The sequence below is a fragment of the Gnatocerus cornutus genome, chromosome 2 (genome assembly GCF_029298725.1).
Source record: "Gnatocerus cornutus isolate USDA-ARS CGAHR chromosome 2, icGnaCorn1.1, whole genome shotgun sequence".
Taxonomy (NCBI): domain Eukaryota; kingdom Metazoa; phylum Arthropoda; class Insecta; order Coleoptera; family Tenebrionidae; genus Gnatocerus; species Gnatocerus cornutus.
The window spans coordinates 20,718,757-20,735,122 of NC_142234.1; the positions used below are offsets into that span (position 1 = coordinate 20,718,757).

The window sequence follows — 16,366 nt, forward strand, 5'->3', positions numbered from 1 at the left end:
GCCGTGTAACTTTACATTAGGCGAAAATATATACAATTAGCCATTTTATCAGTTCTTTTAATGCGATTGTACATAGCATAAGAAAATCTTAACTAAGGTATAAAATCTCATTTAAAGATAACATCAACAAAAATATATTCACAAAAATATATGTGGAGGACGCAGAGTGATTTTACCACCATCTGAGTCCATGTTGTTAACAATATCACTCAAGCTGACAAGAATTTATAAACCCTTAAAATAACGTAGAATAGGAATGTAAATAGAATATTGTCATTTACTGCAGGCACCGGTAATTACAAACTCAAGACAAGTTTGAATATACAAATTAAATAGAAAAAAATATAAACCGTATTCTTTAAAATATTTTGCAGTAAATTAATTTGAATGGGGCCTGCTTGCAATAGTTATTGTTATGGGGCGCTACAGGAACCAGTGTACCCTTCTTGCCTTTCCAAATGGATAATATAAGAGACCAAAACCCCCAAAATAACAACCAAAGCGAACGTCGCAACTTGAAAATGCTGAATCTGTTTAACAGCCCCGTGAAGTTGACTTTGGCACTCCGTTAAAGTGTTAATTTTAGACAACATCTGGTTCTGGCTTTGGTCTCCATCGGAGGTCCCGCCTAATACAGAGACTGCCGCGCCGTTCCTAGGAATGTCGTTCGTTTGGGCGCATTTCAAGCGGTGTTGGTTTATTTTCCTCCCAGTGGTATCCTAAGAAAAATTTAAAATGAGCAGATGTGGCTCAATCTTACGAGCAATTTTAACATTTTCGGTGTTCTTAAGAGTCAATAATTCGATTTTTGTACCTTCCACAGGTGCGCCAAGTCCTGGTTCATCTCACTGGCTTCAATGATTGTGCTCATCACTAAAAATTTATCTCTAGACAGGCCACCAAGCTGAAATCCCGGTAAAAGCGTGACGTGTACCGTTGCGCGAGCTCCGGGTGTGAGACACCCGACGCTGGGTCTGACGCGGAATTTCTCAGGGGACGTAGTTTTCAACTAAAATTAAAAAATTAACTTCTTTTATGACTTAACAAGTCTTACCTTAAATGACAAGATGATGGAACTGTCAGTGTTTTGTAGTTCCAAAGTACTGACCAGTTCTCCTCCTTCTTTGACGAAGGTGATGATGCTGGATGGTTGTACGCTAAGGGCACTTCCATCTGAAACCATAATTCCGGGAAGTGTTAAATGATCTGACACCGGCGAGTTTTTGGTGTGCTCAATGGAGGCGTTTAAAAATAGAATAGTAAGGTAATCGGGACATACCGTGATCTTTGTCTCCACTCCCTTCTGGTGATTCTGACATCGAAGACCCATCAGCAAAATGAACCTGTCATTACATTTTATTGATTAACGTTTTAGCTAGCCCACTTTACCATTGCTGCGCATATTACGAGGAGCGCGCAATAAAGTGTGAAACGACCACGTGTGGCCTTCGAGGGTATAGTCGCTCTTAAGTTAAGAGTACTTAAAAATTAAAACGTGATTAAGACGAAACTATTTTCTAATCTTCGGAAAACTTTAGCGCCGATACCCTCGTCCCATGTTGGAGGTCAGTTTTAATAACTTTGTACGTGATTGAAAAGAACACAATCAAATACATTTTACCATGAAACAATTATGTGTGCTCATATCACAGTACATGCAAAAGTACATGCAACCTTTGAAATTAGAGGATGGAGGTCAAGATAACAAACAATTTTCTGGCCAAAGTTCGAATTTGCAGCCATGTGCTTTTTCAAATTTCGATGATTCGTGTTCGTTCCTAAAATAACATTCGGAATTAAATGCCACTTCGTGGCATTTGTACAGCAAAGGTCGCCCATCGACCACTTTGTAAACAAAGCGTCTAATAAAAACCAGATTGGATAAGGAAGTGGATATTATGAAAATCAATACAATTTTAGTTACTGGACAGGATAAAGGGGGAATCGATACTAAAACGAATGAAATGACTTTGTAGTTTACCTTTCTATTTGTGGAAATGGGCGTGCTCGTGTTGTTGGAAACATTCTCTGGGGCTTCCGGAAGGAAACTGAAGGTGTACTCATTTTGGCCTCCCCAGCAGACTAAAGCTTGATCTAACGGGACATATTCTTTGATGTCTTTTTTGTTAATGAACTTAATTTTTTGGACCGCTTTTTCTGGTAACCAAGATTTTATAATCTTAAAGGCAGCTGGAAAAAAGAGGACATTAATCGGCGACAAGGTCTTGTGGTTAATTACACGCGAATTTTTCATGGCTCTAAAGTATACTTCCAATAACGATTTGGCAGTAAAATCGAACAGGAATTAATTAAAACAGAATGCCTAGAATTATTTAATTGGAACGATAGTTCGAAAAGGGATTCCAATTAGAATCAATGTTCGTTTTAAATAATACAAACTCACATTTCCAAAGGTCTTTTTCGATTCATAAGCAGCAAATTTATTCTGCTTCCACCATTTTTAAACCAAATGCCGCACCCTCAACAGGCCTCACCTCTTTTTTATGATAACTAGGTGCTTGACATGGAGCGATTGAAAAACATTGATAAAATTTATTAGGTCTAAAAACTGTGTTTTGCTGTACTAATTTAAAAAATAGTACGAATAATTGGATACCAATAAGAGAACATATTTTTTCATACGGTTTTCCCCATCGTATTCCTTCAGTATCTGTTTGAAGCTCCGGAAACAATTTTACCCGATATCGCCAGAATTATGGCAAAATTCTCGAAAATTAATTCGGTCGATATTTCGCTTATTTTTGAGGTGTTACTGCATTATTTGGGCTCATTTTACGCAGAATTTCAAGCAAATTTCATATCCGGGCTCAAAATCCACGTGCGACATCAAACAACCGAGCTATGACCGTTTAATCGGATAGTTGATATTTATTTTTTTTTCGATTTTTGAACCTAAATATCTCCGGAACTACAACACATAAAGATGGCATTTTCACTAACGTTTTCCTCGCCCTTGGGCCAATAAGAATCATATGTTATATATCCCACATTTGAAGATTCAAGGTTGTCGAAAAAATCAATTTTTCTAAATCTAATTCGGTCGATATTTCGCTTATTTACGGAGGAATCCTAAACTCTAAACTCCAAAATTATGCGAATTTTTCACATACGTCAATAAAAAATCAAATTAGAAGCGTTTAAAGTTGTAGTGAAAACTAAGACAGACCGAAAGATGCGGTTTTCACCAACGTGAAAGGAAAAAAGTCATTTTTTAAACATATTACTCAACGTTAAAACACGCGTAAAAAGACTAAAATTCGGTAAATACGATTATGTAACCAAATCGTTGTTTTTTCTTAAACAAGTTCGTTAACACGGACGTCATAGCTGATTCATCATTCATCACTGACCTTCATTTTCTGACATAACAACGATGAACTTTCACAGTAATCAGTGTAAGCTAATAAATAATATGCGCGACCTCATCATTGAATTTTATCATCGCTATAGTACGTAAAAGTTAGATGATATTGTAAAAATTAAGACCTTTAAATACAGAAATTCCCGATTGACATAACAATCGTATTGTATGTAAAATAATAAGGTGGATCTCATAATTCATAATTTATCAGAACAATTCAATGAACACTTGTAAACATCAAAATTCCTGTCCTGTATTATCAGTTGTTATCTAATCGCTGCTCTGATTTCCTACTGACAAAAACACTCACCATTTAATATCCACGGCATCTCAAATATAAGAATATAATTTAAGAAATACGGGTAGTATTGTTTAAATAGGCCTATTAAATACTTTGTAAATTCTAAATCCATGTTAGCTAAACCACAGCCTTCCATATCAAAGAACAGCGTGATGGCTTTACCCTTATCTTGCCTAAAAAACGCACATTAACAAATCTGGAAGTGTTTCACCACTAAAATACCTTTCCAGTCTTTCAAACCAGTAAACAACACATCTTTTTAGATCATCCATGTTATGGGTGCCCTTCACGTACTTTTTACATTTGAAAACAAACAAAGTGCGCCCATCTCTATCATGTCCGTGAGGGAAAAAGCCTCCCTGGACTATAATATCCATTTTCACAAGATCAGCCACCTCTGGAAAACAAAATTAGGGAAAGAAGTTGATAGTGGTGAAGTACCATTTGCTTTGAATTCTTTCCTCCAAGTGAGGGTCTCCCACATCATGTTGAGAGCCTCAGTTACGTTGTTATCATGATGTAATAGAAACCTGTGCAACCAGCTATCATCAGTCTTTACCCTTTCCACGTCCTTGGGATGAAGAACTAGGAAAAGAATTTCACATATGGTTCATAATCAAAATTTATTATTACCATCATTGCCTTTGGATGCTAGTTGTTCCAAAAATTTGGTTCTTAATTCGTTGATTTGTTCAATATCCATCTTCACTTGTTAAATAAAAACAGTACTTTTGACGATTTTGTTCACAACACTACTTTATGGGATTTAATTATGTAGACAGAAATACTGGAAAACTTCAATGCTACACTTCATTAAGGTGTTATCTAAAGGTCTTACCTACATTACCGCTCCTTGAACTTAAACCTTAAACTAAATTAGATGACTATCAGTAACGAAATAAAAGTGATGTACAATGACAGGAGTGACACTTTTCTTTGTTGATAAACCAAATACACCAATAACATGCGGAATGCTTCACCGGACAGCCAATTAAATCGCTCGACAGTTGAACTGACCTTGTCATTCAGAGATGGCAGGATGCTGTTAAATCAAAAATCTGGGAAATTGCGCTTTCAATTGTACCACCATCTAGTGGGAAATTCGATTTTTCTCCATTAAAACATAATAAAAGTGATACGCGCCGGGTATCTGTTCCCATTTCCATGAATATTCAAATATTGTTTCTTATTTTTTGCGTGCTCCTCGTACAGTGTTGATACTCACGTTGGTAGCACTGTGTCACTAGATTTGACATAACGGTCATGTTCTGGCGGCTGAAAAGCCGACCTGACTTAACCTTAAAGTTGTGTGTTTATAAAGGATTAGTTCTGTAATAAATTAGTTTTCAACATGACGGAAGGTAAATTTTGTTCATTTTCAATCACTCTTCAATCACCTATAATTATAACCTTCAGGACCTAATAAATCCGAAGATCTGTGGAGCTCCTACAAAGGTCTTAAGAAAGTCATTTGGAGGACCTTAAATGAAGGCTCTGACGAAGTTTACAGTGTAGAATTTGAGAGCACTCTGCGGAAACACAAACAGAACTTTTTTCTACTTCTCCAGAATCAAGTAAAAGTACAAAACATAATCACAAAATCCTAACATTATTCTTGTAGCCGAAAAATGCCAAAAGCCGTGAAGAACTCAAGAAAGGGATGGTCGACGGCATCGTCATCAAAGGTCTTGGCCACCAGATCCTCTCAAAAGAGCTCTACCAAGAAGCCATTATCCTTTCCGATATGTATAACATGAATGAGTTTGTAGCCTTAGATTTGTTATGTACCGCTCAAATTCAAATGTCGTATTACCCCGGATTACCAAGGGGGTTAGTCGCGGTTCTTTTGTATTACGACGGCCGGAAATCGTTAGTTTCAAGCTTGAGATACTTAATCCAGGCTAGAACTGGTGTCCAGTGGAGTCTCAACGTTAAACCAGACCTGGAAAAGTTTATAACTAACTACACTGATCAGTTAATGGAAGGGGGGCTCTTCAACAGGATTTTTTCGCTGCTCCGCTCGCTCGACTTAACTAAAGAAATTGAAAAACTACAAGAAAACCTGGCTTTGGGGGGTCCTAGACACAGGCGCCAAGTCATAGATTTGTTTCAAGAAATACGGATTATCCTTGCCGATATTGTTTTCACATGGGGGGTGCAGTCAGGACTTCCAAAGCCCGCCACTTTGGGGTTGATTAATCATTTGCGACAGTCAGAAATCGAGGAAGAATCCTCTGGGAAGGTCGACAACGTGAATTTATATCTTATCATGGCGCTGCTGTCCGCTCTAGATTTGAGCGTTTTGCACTCAAGAGAAGACGGCGAAGAAGCCGTTCAAAGTCTGCCAATCCTATCAGATCCAGAGTACATCAATGCCATGATTAACGAACTGTTGCCTTCCAAGCCAAAGTGGAAGACGGAGGGCCTCCAAGCGATGGCCAGTTTTGGATTAGCCGTGTGCATTGCCTCGTTGCGCTTGATCCCCCAGAATCAACAATTCCAAGACGCCATCAACAAAGAAGAAACTTTTATCGACGCTGCCATTGAAAGCAACGTCTTTGAGTTCATGCACAACATCATCCTGGAAAACGACGTCTTGTACAAAGAAGCGTTTGTCTTCAAGCGGATGCACCATTTACTCACGGATTTCATCGTTTATATGTACCCCAAAGTGAAGGAGCTCCGAATCAAAGCTGATGAAATAGCGAGAACTGTTCAGATTTACACAAGGGAAGGCCTAGACGCCCCTCCGAATCTCCCCCGATATTTTGAGTACCTCTTATTGACCATCGCGAAATTCTACTCAAAAGACGTCCTCAACACTGAGTACGTCCTCAGCTACTGGAGCCCCGTTGAAATCAACGCGGGGCAATACAGCTCCCACCGGTCATCCTCTCGGGCAGTCTCACTTTTTAAGTTTCTTCGTTTGGCTGGGGACATGTTACCCCCAACTCTATTCGTGCCTTATCTGACCATGTTGAGTAGTTTGTCCACGTGCCCCCAAGCCGCTCGACACTGTTTTAACATGCTGAAACAAGTGGGGCCTCAGCTGACACCAACTCTATCCTGGGACCACTTTTTTTCTTCGTTTGCGCAGTACTACAACAACCTGCGACAAGAAATGCCCCCAGTGGGTGATACAGTTTACCGAAACACGTACTTGAAAGGAGTTTCGCCCCAAGAATTGGAAGGCCTCCACGCTGTTTTGTTGGTGATTCGGACCATTGCAGAGCACGATGAGTTTTCGCGACTTGCACTATGCGAGCATCCTGGTTGGGCCCCTTTGAGCATCCTCCTGGGTTTAGTGGGGTGTTCGGTACCCATTCCGCTCAAATCAGATCTTTTGCTAACACTGGCGTCGCTGTCGAAGTCTGCAGAGAACGCGGCGCAGATGTGGGATAATCTGGAAACGTCGCAGATTTTAGTGACGGTTCCCACAACTTCCAGTTACACTCCTAGAGGGATACAAACTGAGTTGGATGAAATTGAGTCACGACTGGAAGAGTACCCTTTGACTAAAGCGCTGCTTAAGCTTATCGATGTCTTGACGGACTTTGGGATCCCGAGGACTCTAGGCGCTGGTCCCAGACCGCCGGGCTTCGACCCGTACTTATCCTTCATTATCAACTCTGTGTTCCTCAAGTTCCACACGAGGTCCTACAGGAACGCGTCGGAGAAGTGGGAGATTGCGAATTTGTGCCTTAAACTGTTTGAAAAGTTTTTAAACCAGTACGACCCCCAGATTACGGATTTTCCTAAGAAGAATGTACCAGCTGAGTTTAACCCCCCGCCAGGGTACCACTTGATGTTACAAATGAACAATAAGTCGGAGCTCTTGAGCGTCATCTTGGATATCATCGATGAAGGCAACAGAATGTTTGACGGGTATGTGGCTTTGCCGAACCAGCACCTCTTGGAGGAGTGCACTCTTCGGTGTTTGAACATCATCCACTGCGCGCTGGCGCTCCAGTCCAAGTTCGCTAATGTTTTAGCAGCGTCTTCGGCATCCATTCTGTTGACTAGCCTCACGAAACTGCTCTTGACGATCAACAGAAGGAGTGGGAAACCCGACCATTGTGTTAACATCGCCAAGTACATCAGTTACCAACCCTTCTTACTCAACCACACTTATATTGTCGTGAAGATATTGAACCATGTGACGAGCACTCCGATTGTCCACAACCAATTCATCAACATTTTCTTGTCGTCGGATGAGCGTGAAGACATCAAGCACGGCTTTGTGTTGAGCCTCGACAGTGAAATCGACGAAGACACCCAGTTGACCGTCAAGACAAAGTTAGAGATCCTCAAACTCCTAAAACACTGTCTTCCGTACACCGCGCCCAACTTCAGTCACTTCCTCTTAGGATTCGACATCAAACGTGACATTTCCAAAACGGAGTTCCAGTACTCCGGAGTGTTGGACTTCCCGCGATCATGCCTTCACTCGATCATCTCTTTAATGGAAGCGGAGATTGGTAGGGAAGGCTTCAAGTCATCGCCGCTTTTGGAGTCCGCGTACGAAGTCATCTTCTTGTTGGCGAGCAACAGTAAGACGTACAGTCCTGTATTGAGGTTCCTCAGACTCAACAAGAAGTTCTTCACGCATCATTTGAGTCTCTGTCAAAAGAGAATAGGGGATGGGCTGCACGTTCTTAATCAGCTCGCGTGGTTGATGAAGACTTTAGCGGTGGAGCTGAAGATGTGCGGTCAGAGTAAACAAGTGAGTTACTTGAAACAGTTGACTAATTTCCTCGTGAGCTTGCCTCAGCTTGACACCAACACGAATCAAGATCCTTTCAGTGCTTCGTACAAAGACGTCCGGGAGAGCAACTACATGTTCTTGGAGCGCATTGGAAATAATTTTCTCATTAATTTAATACCGTTCTTTGAATTCAAACCTGATACCGTTCAGTCTCCGGATTGGCAGTTCTTCGATGGTAAAGTTTTGAACGCGCTTCTTGACCAATGCGTGCAGGAAGGGGGAAAAATGATCGATTTGAAGAAGCTCCACCAAAGATTGTACGATGAAGTCAAACTCCTGCAGGGAACTGCAGTCATGGGACAGATCCAAGCAGTGACCCAGGAAATCCCCAAAGTCTTGAAGTACGCTTTGGAACTGAATAAAAACAAAGAGAAGTACTCTTCAGTGGTCCAGTTCGTCGACGCGTGGAGACAAGTGGTGGAAGTTATAATGGTCTTCATCCCCCACGAGATCCTCTCAGTTAAAGAGTCCCAGTTGGTTGGGGTTTGTTTCGTTCTAAACTTACTGAAGAGAATAACAAAAATCGAGTTGTTACCAGAAGTCGGTCAGTTACTCTCAGGCGCCGTGGTGCTCATCCTTGAAAATCTGCGAAAATGTCACGTCTACGAAAAGAAGCAGAAGAGCATCGCCTCGGAGAGTGAAGTACCCACGAGCATGCTTCAGATGCACTTAGGTTCCCTCAAAGAGATCCTAGAAAATTTGATTGAATGGATCATGGCGTCCAACGTAACAGACGAGAAACTTAAGATTAACTTGTATGCAGCTCTGGTGACTTTCTTGGAGCTTGCCAGCTTGGAGAAGCCTCCAGACAATGTGGTTCTTTCCAACAGCATGTACGTGAGTCGTCTGGACAACTCCAGAGTGAGCATAGAAAACCATCTTCAGAATCTGAAGATGACCACTGATAGTCTTGCAAAATTCGGAGAACGTTTGGTGGAAGTGATGTGTCAGGATTGCATCGGCGGTTACGACGTCGCCAGGATGTTGGCGCTTTCCAGTTTCAGCGTGCTGATCACCCTCTCTGGAAACGTCAACTGGATTGTCTACATGTCCGGACGTGGGTACTTAAAAGTGGTAATACAGTCAATCCTCGACAGCAACAGCGAGCTGGAGCGGCTGTTGGAACGTGGACAGACTTCAATAAAGTCTCTGTATGTTTACATGTCCAAGATTTTGTTCTTGGGGCGTCTAGCCGGGACGCGTGTCGGCGCCGAGCTCCTCTTAGAACAGAAGATCTTCTCCTGCTTCAGTAACATGGGGGTTTTTAGTTACCATCCGGACATCTCGAAGCCGTGGAGGCCGGATAACATCATCGAAAGCTACATTCCCCCGCCTGAAGAAGTGTACCTCCAGATGTGGGTGCCAACTCTGGAAATCTGCAACGCGATTCTCACCACCTTGGGCACCGACAACCAGTCGGCGGTTGTTCAAATCATGTATTTCATCCTCAGCCATTTAGATGTTGTGGAGTCTATCTTAAGATTCGGCAGTCCTTCGCTGTCACGACTGTTTTTGAAGGAACTGGCGCTGTTGACGTCGGTCATCGCAAGAACCGCAAACAACAACCTGGTGAACATCTTAGAAAACCCGGATATTGTCCACGACCAAAGGCCCCATCTCTTCAGGATACAGAAACTGATGCTGGCGCTGTTACCACGCTTCACCTTGTCCGATGAGGTGGTGCGAGAGCTGGTGAACAAGTCGTTGGAACAAACGCACACTTTCCAGACTTCCGAGCGTTTGCTTCATGCCATGCAGATCATGTCGAACTTGTTGTGCTATTCACGCAATGTTGTCGCTAATAACGACGTCCAGCATGGGGGTATTGGGGTAATTTTCCAACCAACATTGAAAGACCCGTGTCTGCACACCGTCGACTTAAGAAACACGTCGAATTTGAGCGAACAAGCGTCTTCTTTGGGTGTCGTAGTGCAACAACTAATCAGCACTGTTAACTACCACCGCCAGGAGAAGGTCACTTATGATTTCCTCAACCGGAAATTGAAAGAAATCCCCATGATGGACAACGTAGACATTGATGAGTTTGTTGATAGGGCGCTGAATCTCCAAGACATCACCACGAAGAAGGAGCACGTGTTTGATTTACTTTCCAATAGATTAGAAAAGAAGACTAAAGAGATGCAGTACTGTTCGTTTATCATTGAAAATGCCATTTATTTGATTTGGGTGCATCTCGACTATTACATGCTGAAGGCGATTCCGAAAGTGAAGAACTTGGGATCGGTGACGATGAGGTCTTCGGCAACTACAAGTAAGTTTGTTGAGGTCCTAGGACTTGTTTTAAGAGTTGTTTTTAGGTACTCTGGCATCTGGAACTGAAGCCACGTGGAAGGTGTCGACGGATGATATCAGCAACTTGAAGCATGGACTCGTTTCCATATTTAATGATAGCTTCACCAAGCAGTTAATGGAAACAATTCAGGTAGTTCTTTAGTAAACTTGGGTTAAACTTACGTGAGTTGTTGCAGGACCAGTCTGAGCTGGACAGAGGCTTCGTCGAAAATATGCTAAAGAAAATTACACGTTTGATACAGTTTGTACCCGTTAAATAGTTGATTCTACTTTTAATATAAAAATTTTGTTATTGAGTTGTTATTTAACAGCTAAAACAAGTGTCGCGAAACTTCTGAAAAAGGCCAAAAAGTGAAAAAAAAAATTGTTTTCATAGGACTTTTGCCGGAAATCGCGATAAACCGTTTTTTACCCTTAAAACTCCACCCCCTTCCGCTTCCCGAACTCTGATCGCCCGTAATTTATTTTTCTTTTCATTGTTGTTATATTTTCTTTCATTTCCAATGGATTTCATCCTATTTTTTTTTATTATCGGCCCTGGTCTAATACATGAATAATTAAGGAGTTTTTTTACAAGTGAAAGCAACGAATCAGATTAAAGTAAATTTATTACAGTATAGACAAAATATTTAAATACATTCAAACAAATCCAGTATAACGTTCTTCATAACAATCACTAGTTCCAAACAATTTCAAACTTAACATTTCAATTTTGCGATTTAAAAAACCTTAAAAGTTATTGCAACGCCTGTTCTGGCCCCAGGAAACTAGGTATTGTTGTACAAAAGGAAAACAAAATAATATGTGTCAAAATCCTCGTAATTTTTATTTCCAGAGGCTGAAAATAACGTAAAACATAGCAAAATTTCCAAAATTCGAAGACGTTAAATAATTGTGTTTTTTCAAAAATCCCCCTGGGCCAGACCCGGTGTTACAAACCTAGCCAACTGAACAAACTCGTCAAAAATCAGTCATTTCTTCGTGCCAGAAGTAGAAGGTTGACTTTCCAACTCTTTGGGTTCTGACTTGACCTCCACTGGAGATTCCTCACTGACCAAAGCTTGTAAACCCTTCATGTCTGGCTGAACTAGCGCTAGACTGCCATCAGAAGACGTCAAAGAACACGACAAGGGTGATGAACGTTGACTGAGAGCCACAGCTCCGCTCACTTTATCGCTCGGAACTTGGACTTCCTGACAACTGCTTGTGTCCGGAGAACGAATGGGTTTTCTAGTTGACATTTCTAGTTGTTTGTACATTTCGAGGATTCTCTCTTCGAAGGTGCGGCTGATGGCCAGTTGGGTTTGGTACTTATTTTCCAGAATCTTAAAAAGGGAATTGGAGTAGTGACTACAAAGAGTGAGGGTACCTTAATTTTTTCTTCCGTTTCTTCGTTAATGCTGTTGATGGTGCGTTTTTGTAAAGAGATTGTTTCTTCGTGTTGGCGGATGGTCTGCTCTAGTTCCAGGATTTTGTTAACGCAAGCGTCGAGTTTGCTGACTTTGTCTCGGTAACGTTGATGTAGAGCTAAAACAGGAATGAGGCTCTGGGTGCGGAAATTTGGCACTCACTCTTTATTTCATTGTTGCAGGATTCCTTAAACAATTCTAGTTCGTGGTCAGATCTCCTGAGAGAACTGAGTTCGTCCAGTCTTTCTTTATATTTTAATTGAAGCTCTCCGATTAGGACCATTTGCTTATTTACATTTTCTAGTTCGGCGCGGCCTCTTTCGCCCACTGCAGCTTGTTCTTTGGCAAACTGAAAACAAATTAAAAAATTGTAACGAAGAAGCGGTAACTTACTTTAACTTCTGACAGAGCATCTACAAGCAATGTTTCAGCCTTTTGTTTTTCAATGGTTGTGGCCCAACATTTAGTCTTTAAACTTTCAATTTCGTCTTGTCGCTCTTGTTCTATGTCTTGTAAAGTCTTATTCTGACATTCCAACGTTTTGCACTGAAATTAATAAAATTATAGAAAACTGCACGAAATTGGCAAAATTCTTAGAGAAATCCGCTTATTTCGATTGTTTTTTAATTTTTATTACCTTATCCTCTAAACTTGCAATGGTATTGCCTAGCATTCTAGCCTCCAGCTCCCGTTCCTTCTGGACACATTCCAGCTGACGCCTCAAAGCATCAATATCATTTTGTTGCAACTGAACTTGATCCCTCTAAAAAAATCGACATAAAAACACGAAACTATTGTAAATGACGGTACCAAAGCAGAATTGTGTTCTTCTAAAACTTGAGTATTCTTAGCGTCCGCCAAAAAGCGGCGATTTTTGAAAGCGTGTATTTCTCTCCGATGTCTTTCAAACAACAACTGTTGGTGTACAAGTTTCAGTTGATTTTTAAGGCCTTTAATATTATCTTTGTCGTTATCTTGAATAGCTGTTTCTACATATCTGAAATATTTCATGATCTCCTGTTTTTTTTTATAATAAAAACGTACTTATCTAATACTTCATTAATGGAAGGCTGACTATACTTCTCCTGCGACGCCACAGCTCCCGGACTAGACTTAACATCAGTCCCTAGAGTAGGAAAAATCCCCAAAAATAAATGCTCGTACGGCATGGGCCAAAAATTCTCAGTTTGCGTCTCAGCAGCGACACATCTTTGGCTATCAATCCCGTTCGACAACCCACTCTCTGGTCTATCAGCCTCCGCTCTATCAACATTCGACTCTTCGTCCGTCTCATCCAGAGGCCTATTAACATTGTCTTTAATAGAAGAAACGGGACTCTTCTTCATCTCTGGACACGAATTCGCACGCCGGACTTTCGTGCTGTCCATTTCAGGGCTGCTACCACTCAAGAACTCATGAGGGTCGGATTCGGTGGTGCATTGACTGTGGTGCCGCAAACGTTGAACTCTTCTCGTGAAGTCTTTCATGGACTTGGAGTTGGGCATATGAAGACCACCGGCGGCGCAGGGGGAGCTGCGGTCGTCTTCGATGTTTTCGCTCGCTGCTAAAGAAAAAATTCGTTTGGGTTGTTAAGGAGGTGATACATACAGTCTTCGCTTTCGTGCAAGACGCTGTCGCTTTGCTTAAGGGCGGGTTGACTAGGTTCACTCCTTTTCTCCATAATGTAATCGTCGACGTCCACGGACGAGCCGCTACTCTTCAACGGACTTCGATCTGAGGAGATTTTTTGGGGACTCGACGGCGAGAGTGATTTTAACTTTGTACTAGAAACCTTCGAAAAACAGTTAACACACCAAGAGGGTGCCTTGGAACTTACAGAAGACTTGTCGAAGGAGAGCGAAACCATCTGCACGTCGCCTTTGGTCGGTTTTGGTTCAACGGAGAAATTAAAAGGTGACTTTTCCTTGCGCACCGGCGATTGCGGTTGCGATGTAGACAACGACTTCATCTTCAACTGGGCATACTGGGTCTCCTAAAACAACACAGTCAGTGGCTGCAGTGCAGTTTTAACCCACAGACTTCTTGTATAATTGGTGTGGTTTCTGGAGTTGCTTCTATTGCAGCTTCTGGCGGAGACGAGCCTGCTTGTGGGACAACATTTTCATCATGTGTAAATTCCTGTCATACAAATGTGGTTTACTTCACAACAATCTAAGTCAATAAACAGTTAACTAAAGCAGTTTGAGCACGCAAAGTAAAAACACGATTAGTTTTATTACCGGCTGAGGAACATAAGTTGGTATGGTGACTCCTCCAACCGGTGGCGTATTGGGATTGAACACCATACTCGGGGTGAAGTACTCTCCTTTATCGTTGGACATAGAAACAGCTAAATTTTTCAAAGACTGGAAATACACCACGTCTGGAATTTATACCCTATAAAACAATCTTTGTGGGGTGATTAAAAGTACCGATTGAAGAGTTTGAAGTTCCGGATCGTGAGCGAAATCCTGACGCAAGTTGACAAGAATCGTGAGCACAGAGAGTATCAGAAACGTCCAAAGAAAAGCGCTCGCATTCTACGATCACGTCGTGCACAGCCATTCTTCGCCACCTTTAAATCACTTTACAATAAAAGTATTTCTATTGCTAAACACACCTCTCGCTGGTTGTTTCATTGTCTTTGGAAGTTGTCACTAGAGATGGGTTCATTTTAACTGTCTCTAACATCGGCTGGAATTAGAACAGTTAATAAAAAGTGTGTTTTTTATATTGAAGTACCTTAATGGTGTGGATAAATACTGCTTTGTTTTTATCTTTGTACTGCGTTCTCAGATATGCCAAAAAGTTGCAAGGAAACATACCATAGAGTCTGAGAAATAAAGCGTACAAAGCCACTTGCATGTGGATCATTTGATCCTCCACCAGTCTGCCAGGACTGCAATTCCAAGACGCCAAACGACTGAAAATCTCAAATATCCCATGGAGAAGTTCCCCCATTGAGTATGGAATCATTGGAATTAAAACAATCAAAACAAGCAGTGCGCTTATCAATGGTAGAACTTCAACTTCCTCCTGCAAAAATGGTTGCATAAAATGTTAAATAATTTTGGTGGTTTACCCTCAACAGTTTTAACAATTCTCTCAGTAGATGATGCTCAGAGAGCCTGTAAAGCCAAGTTGGTTGACTGCGAACAATATGTCCCAAAAGTGTGAGCGCTTGGACCTTGACATCAGTTTTGGAGCTCTTAGCGATGGAGTCACATAATTTATCAAATAAATATTGATGGTGTGGTTCTTTTATGTTCACCAACACAACAATCGTGTTGGCTGAATTTGTACTTAAATAATAATCATAAAGTCCATTAACTAGCCATGAATCTTTAACTGCAAGTAGTGAGATAACAAAACTGTAAACTGCCCACACGGAATCTTACCAGTAATAAACTGCTCAAGAATTTTTTGCTTAACAGCCTCGACTTCGTCCTTATTATTAGATTCTAACTGCTGGAAAATTTCTGCCATTTCTGCTAGATTTGCTGAGGTCGGTTGTGTAGGTTAGTTGGAAGTAGATGTTAGGCAATGATGGTGCTATAGTATATACATGTATTATCATATAGAAACATCTTTAAAAAACATGTTGGACCTGCAAAATACCGATAAGAAGTGTTAAAAAATAATTCCTGTCAAGTGGCTAAAAAGCATTGTAATTTTTTGAGGTTGACATTTACCTATGTGCGGATGCGGCGTTGCTGACACATTGGATCTACTGATAGGTTTCTTCATGTAATTTTAGTTAATTCGGTTAATTGTTTCAATTACTGTACAAAACACTAGAAAAAAAATCCACACCGCACAATTTGGGAGATTCAAGACTCATCTAATGGATTCATTTTTACCAACGAGCATGCGCAGAACATGTTTACAAAAACAAGTGATACCGAGTGGCTCGATGTAATCGGTGTGGGAGCATATACACAGTGAAACAAAAAATTTGGATTTGGGCGATTTTCTTTTGGCTTTTTTGTTTAAGCGTATATTTACAGTTTTCCTGACGATTTTTGTTTTTTTCTTGGGCACCACCACTGTTGATTTGATGTGACAATTTGATTATTTTTTTGACATTTACGGTTTTTTGGCGGTTTTAGTGACGATTCGAAACTAAAAATTCACTAAGGGCAACTTTAAACCCTTTTAATTCGGTTATTTTTTAACGCACGTGAAGGATTGGCCCA

General features: G+C 41.0%; 3 protein-coding genes across 6 annotated transcripts; 1 reads left to right on the top strand and 2 right to left on the bottom strand.

Moving 5' to 3' along the window:
- Window positions 1-41: 41 nt before the first annotated feature.
- LOC148179964 (motile sperm domain-containing protein 2-like) lies at window positions 42-4,679 on the bottom strand. Of its 3 annotated transcripts, none has more exons than XM_088050537.1 (10): window positions 4,526-4,679; window positions 4,317-4,470; window positions 4,125-4,268; window positions 3,906-4,080; window positions 3,693-3,856; window positions 1,982-2,190; window positions 1,280-1,343; window positions 1,055-1,173; window positions 815-1,009; window positions 42-719 (listed from the first exon to the last, which is right to left on the bottom strand). In XM_088050537.1, exons 2-10 carry the CDS (start codon window positions 4,384-4,386, stop codon window positions 414-416), a joined length of 1,446 nt encoding a protein of 481 aa, XP_087906663.1. In that variant the 5' UTR covers window positions 4,387-4,470; window positions 4,526-4,679; the 3' UTR covers window positions 42-413. The 3 variants fall into 3 exon arrangements, with proteins under 3 accessions (XP_087906663.1, XP_087906662.1, XP_087906664.1); XM_088050536.1 differs by having other exon boundaries at window positions 4,522-4,679; XM_088050538.1 differs by having other exon boundaries at window positions 4,317-4,478; window positions 4,522-4,679.
- A 226-nt stretch (window positions 4,680-4,905) lies between these two features.
- On the top strand, window positions 4,906-11,059 carry Nup205 (nuclear pore complex protein Nup205). The gene is made up of 5 exons (XM_088050533.1): window positions 4,906-5,044; window positions 5,100-5,257; window positions 5,305-10,720; window positions 10,767-10,891; window positions 10,938-11,059. The coding sequence occupies exons 1-5, from the start codon at window positions 5,035-5,037 to the stop codon at window positions 11,019-11,021; spliced, it is 5,793 nt and encodes a 1,930-aa protein (XP_087906659.1). The 5' UTR covers window positions 4,906-5,034; the 3' UTR covers window positions 11,022-11,059.
- A 292-nt stretch (window positions 11,060-11,351) lies between these two features.
- On the bottom strand, window positions 11,352-16,049 carry Tsc1 (tuberous sclerosis 1 protein hamartin). 2 transcript variants are annotated; one of them, XM_088030261.1, is made up of 17 exons: window positions 15,863-16,049; window positions 15,569-15,777; window positions 15,253-15,518; window positions 14,913-15,206; window positions 14,791-14,864; window positions 14,603-14,745; window positions 14,411-14,553; window positions 14,211-14,309; window positions 14,008-14,163; window positions 13,779-13,962; window positions 13,215-13,731; window positions 12,981-13,167; window positions 12,808-12,933; window positions 12,564-12,716; window positions 12,333-12,519; window positions 12,131-12,288; window positions 11,352-12,086 (listed from the first exon to the last, which is right to left on the bottom strand). In XM_088030261.1, the coding sequence occupies exons 2-17, from the start codon at window positions 15,654-15,656 to the stop codon at window positions 11,733-11,735; spliced, it is 3,129 nt and encodes a 1,042-aa protein (XP_087886387.1). In that variant the 5' UTR covers window positions 15,657-15,777; window positions 15,863-16,049; the 3' UTR covers window positions 11,352-11,732. The 2 variants fall into 2 exon arrangements, with proteins under 2 accessions (XP_087886387.1, XP_087886386.1); XM_088030260.1 differs by having other exon boundaries at window positions 13,215-13,734.
- Window positions 16,050-16,366: the final 317 nt, after the last annotated feature.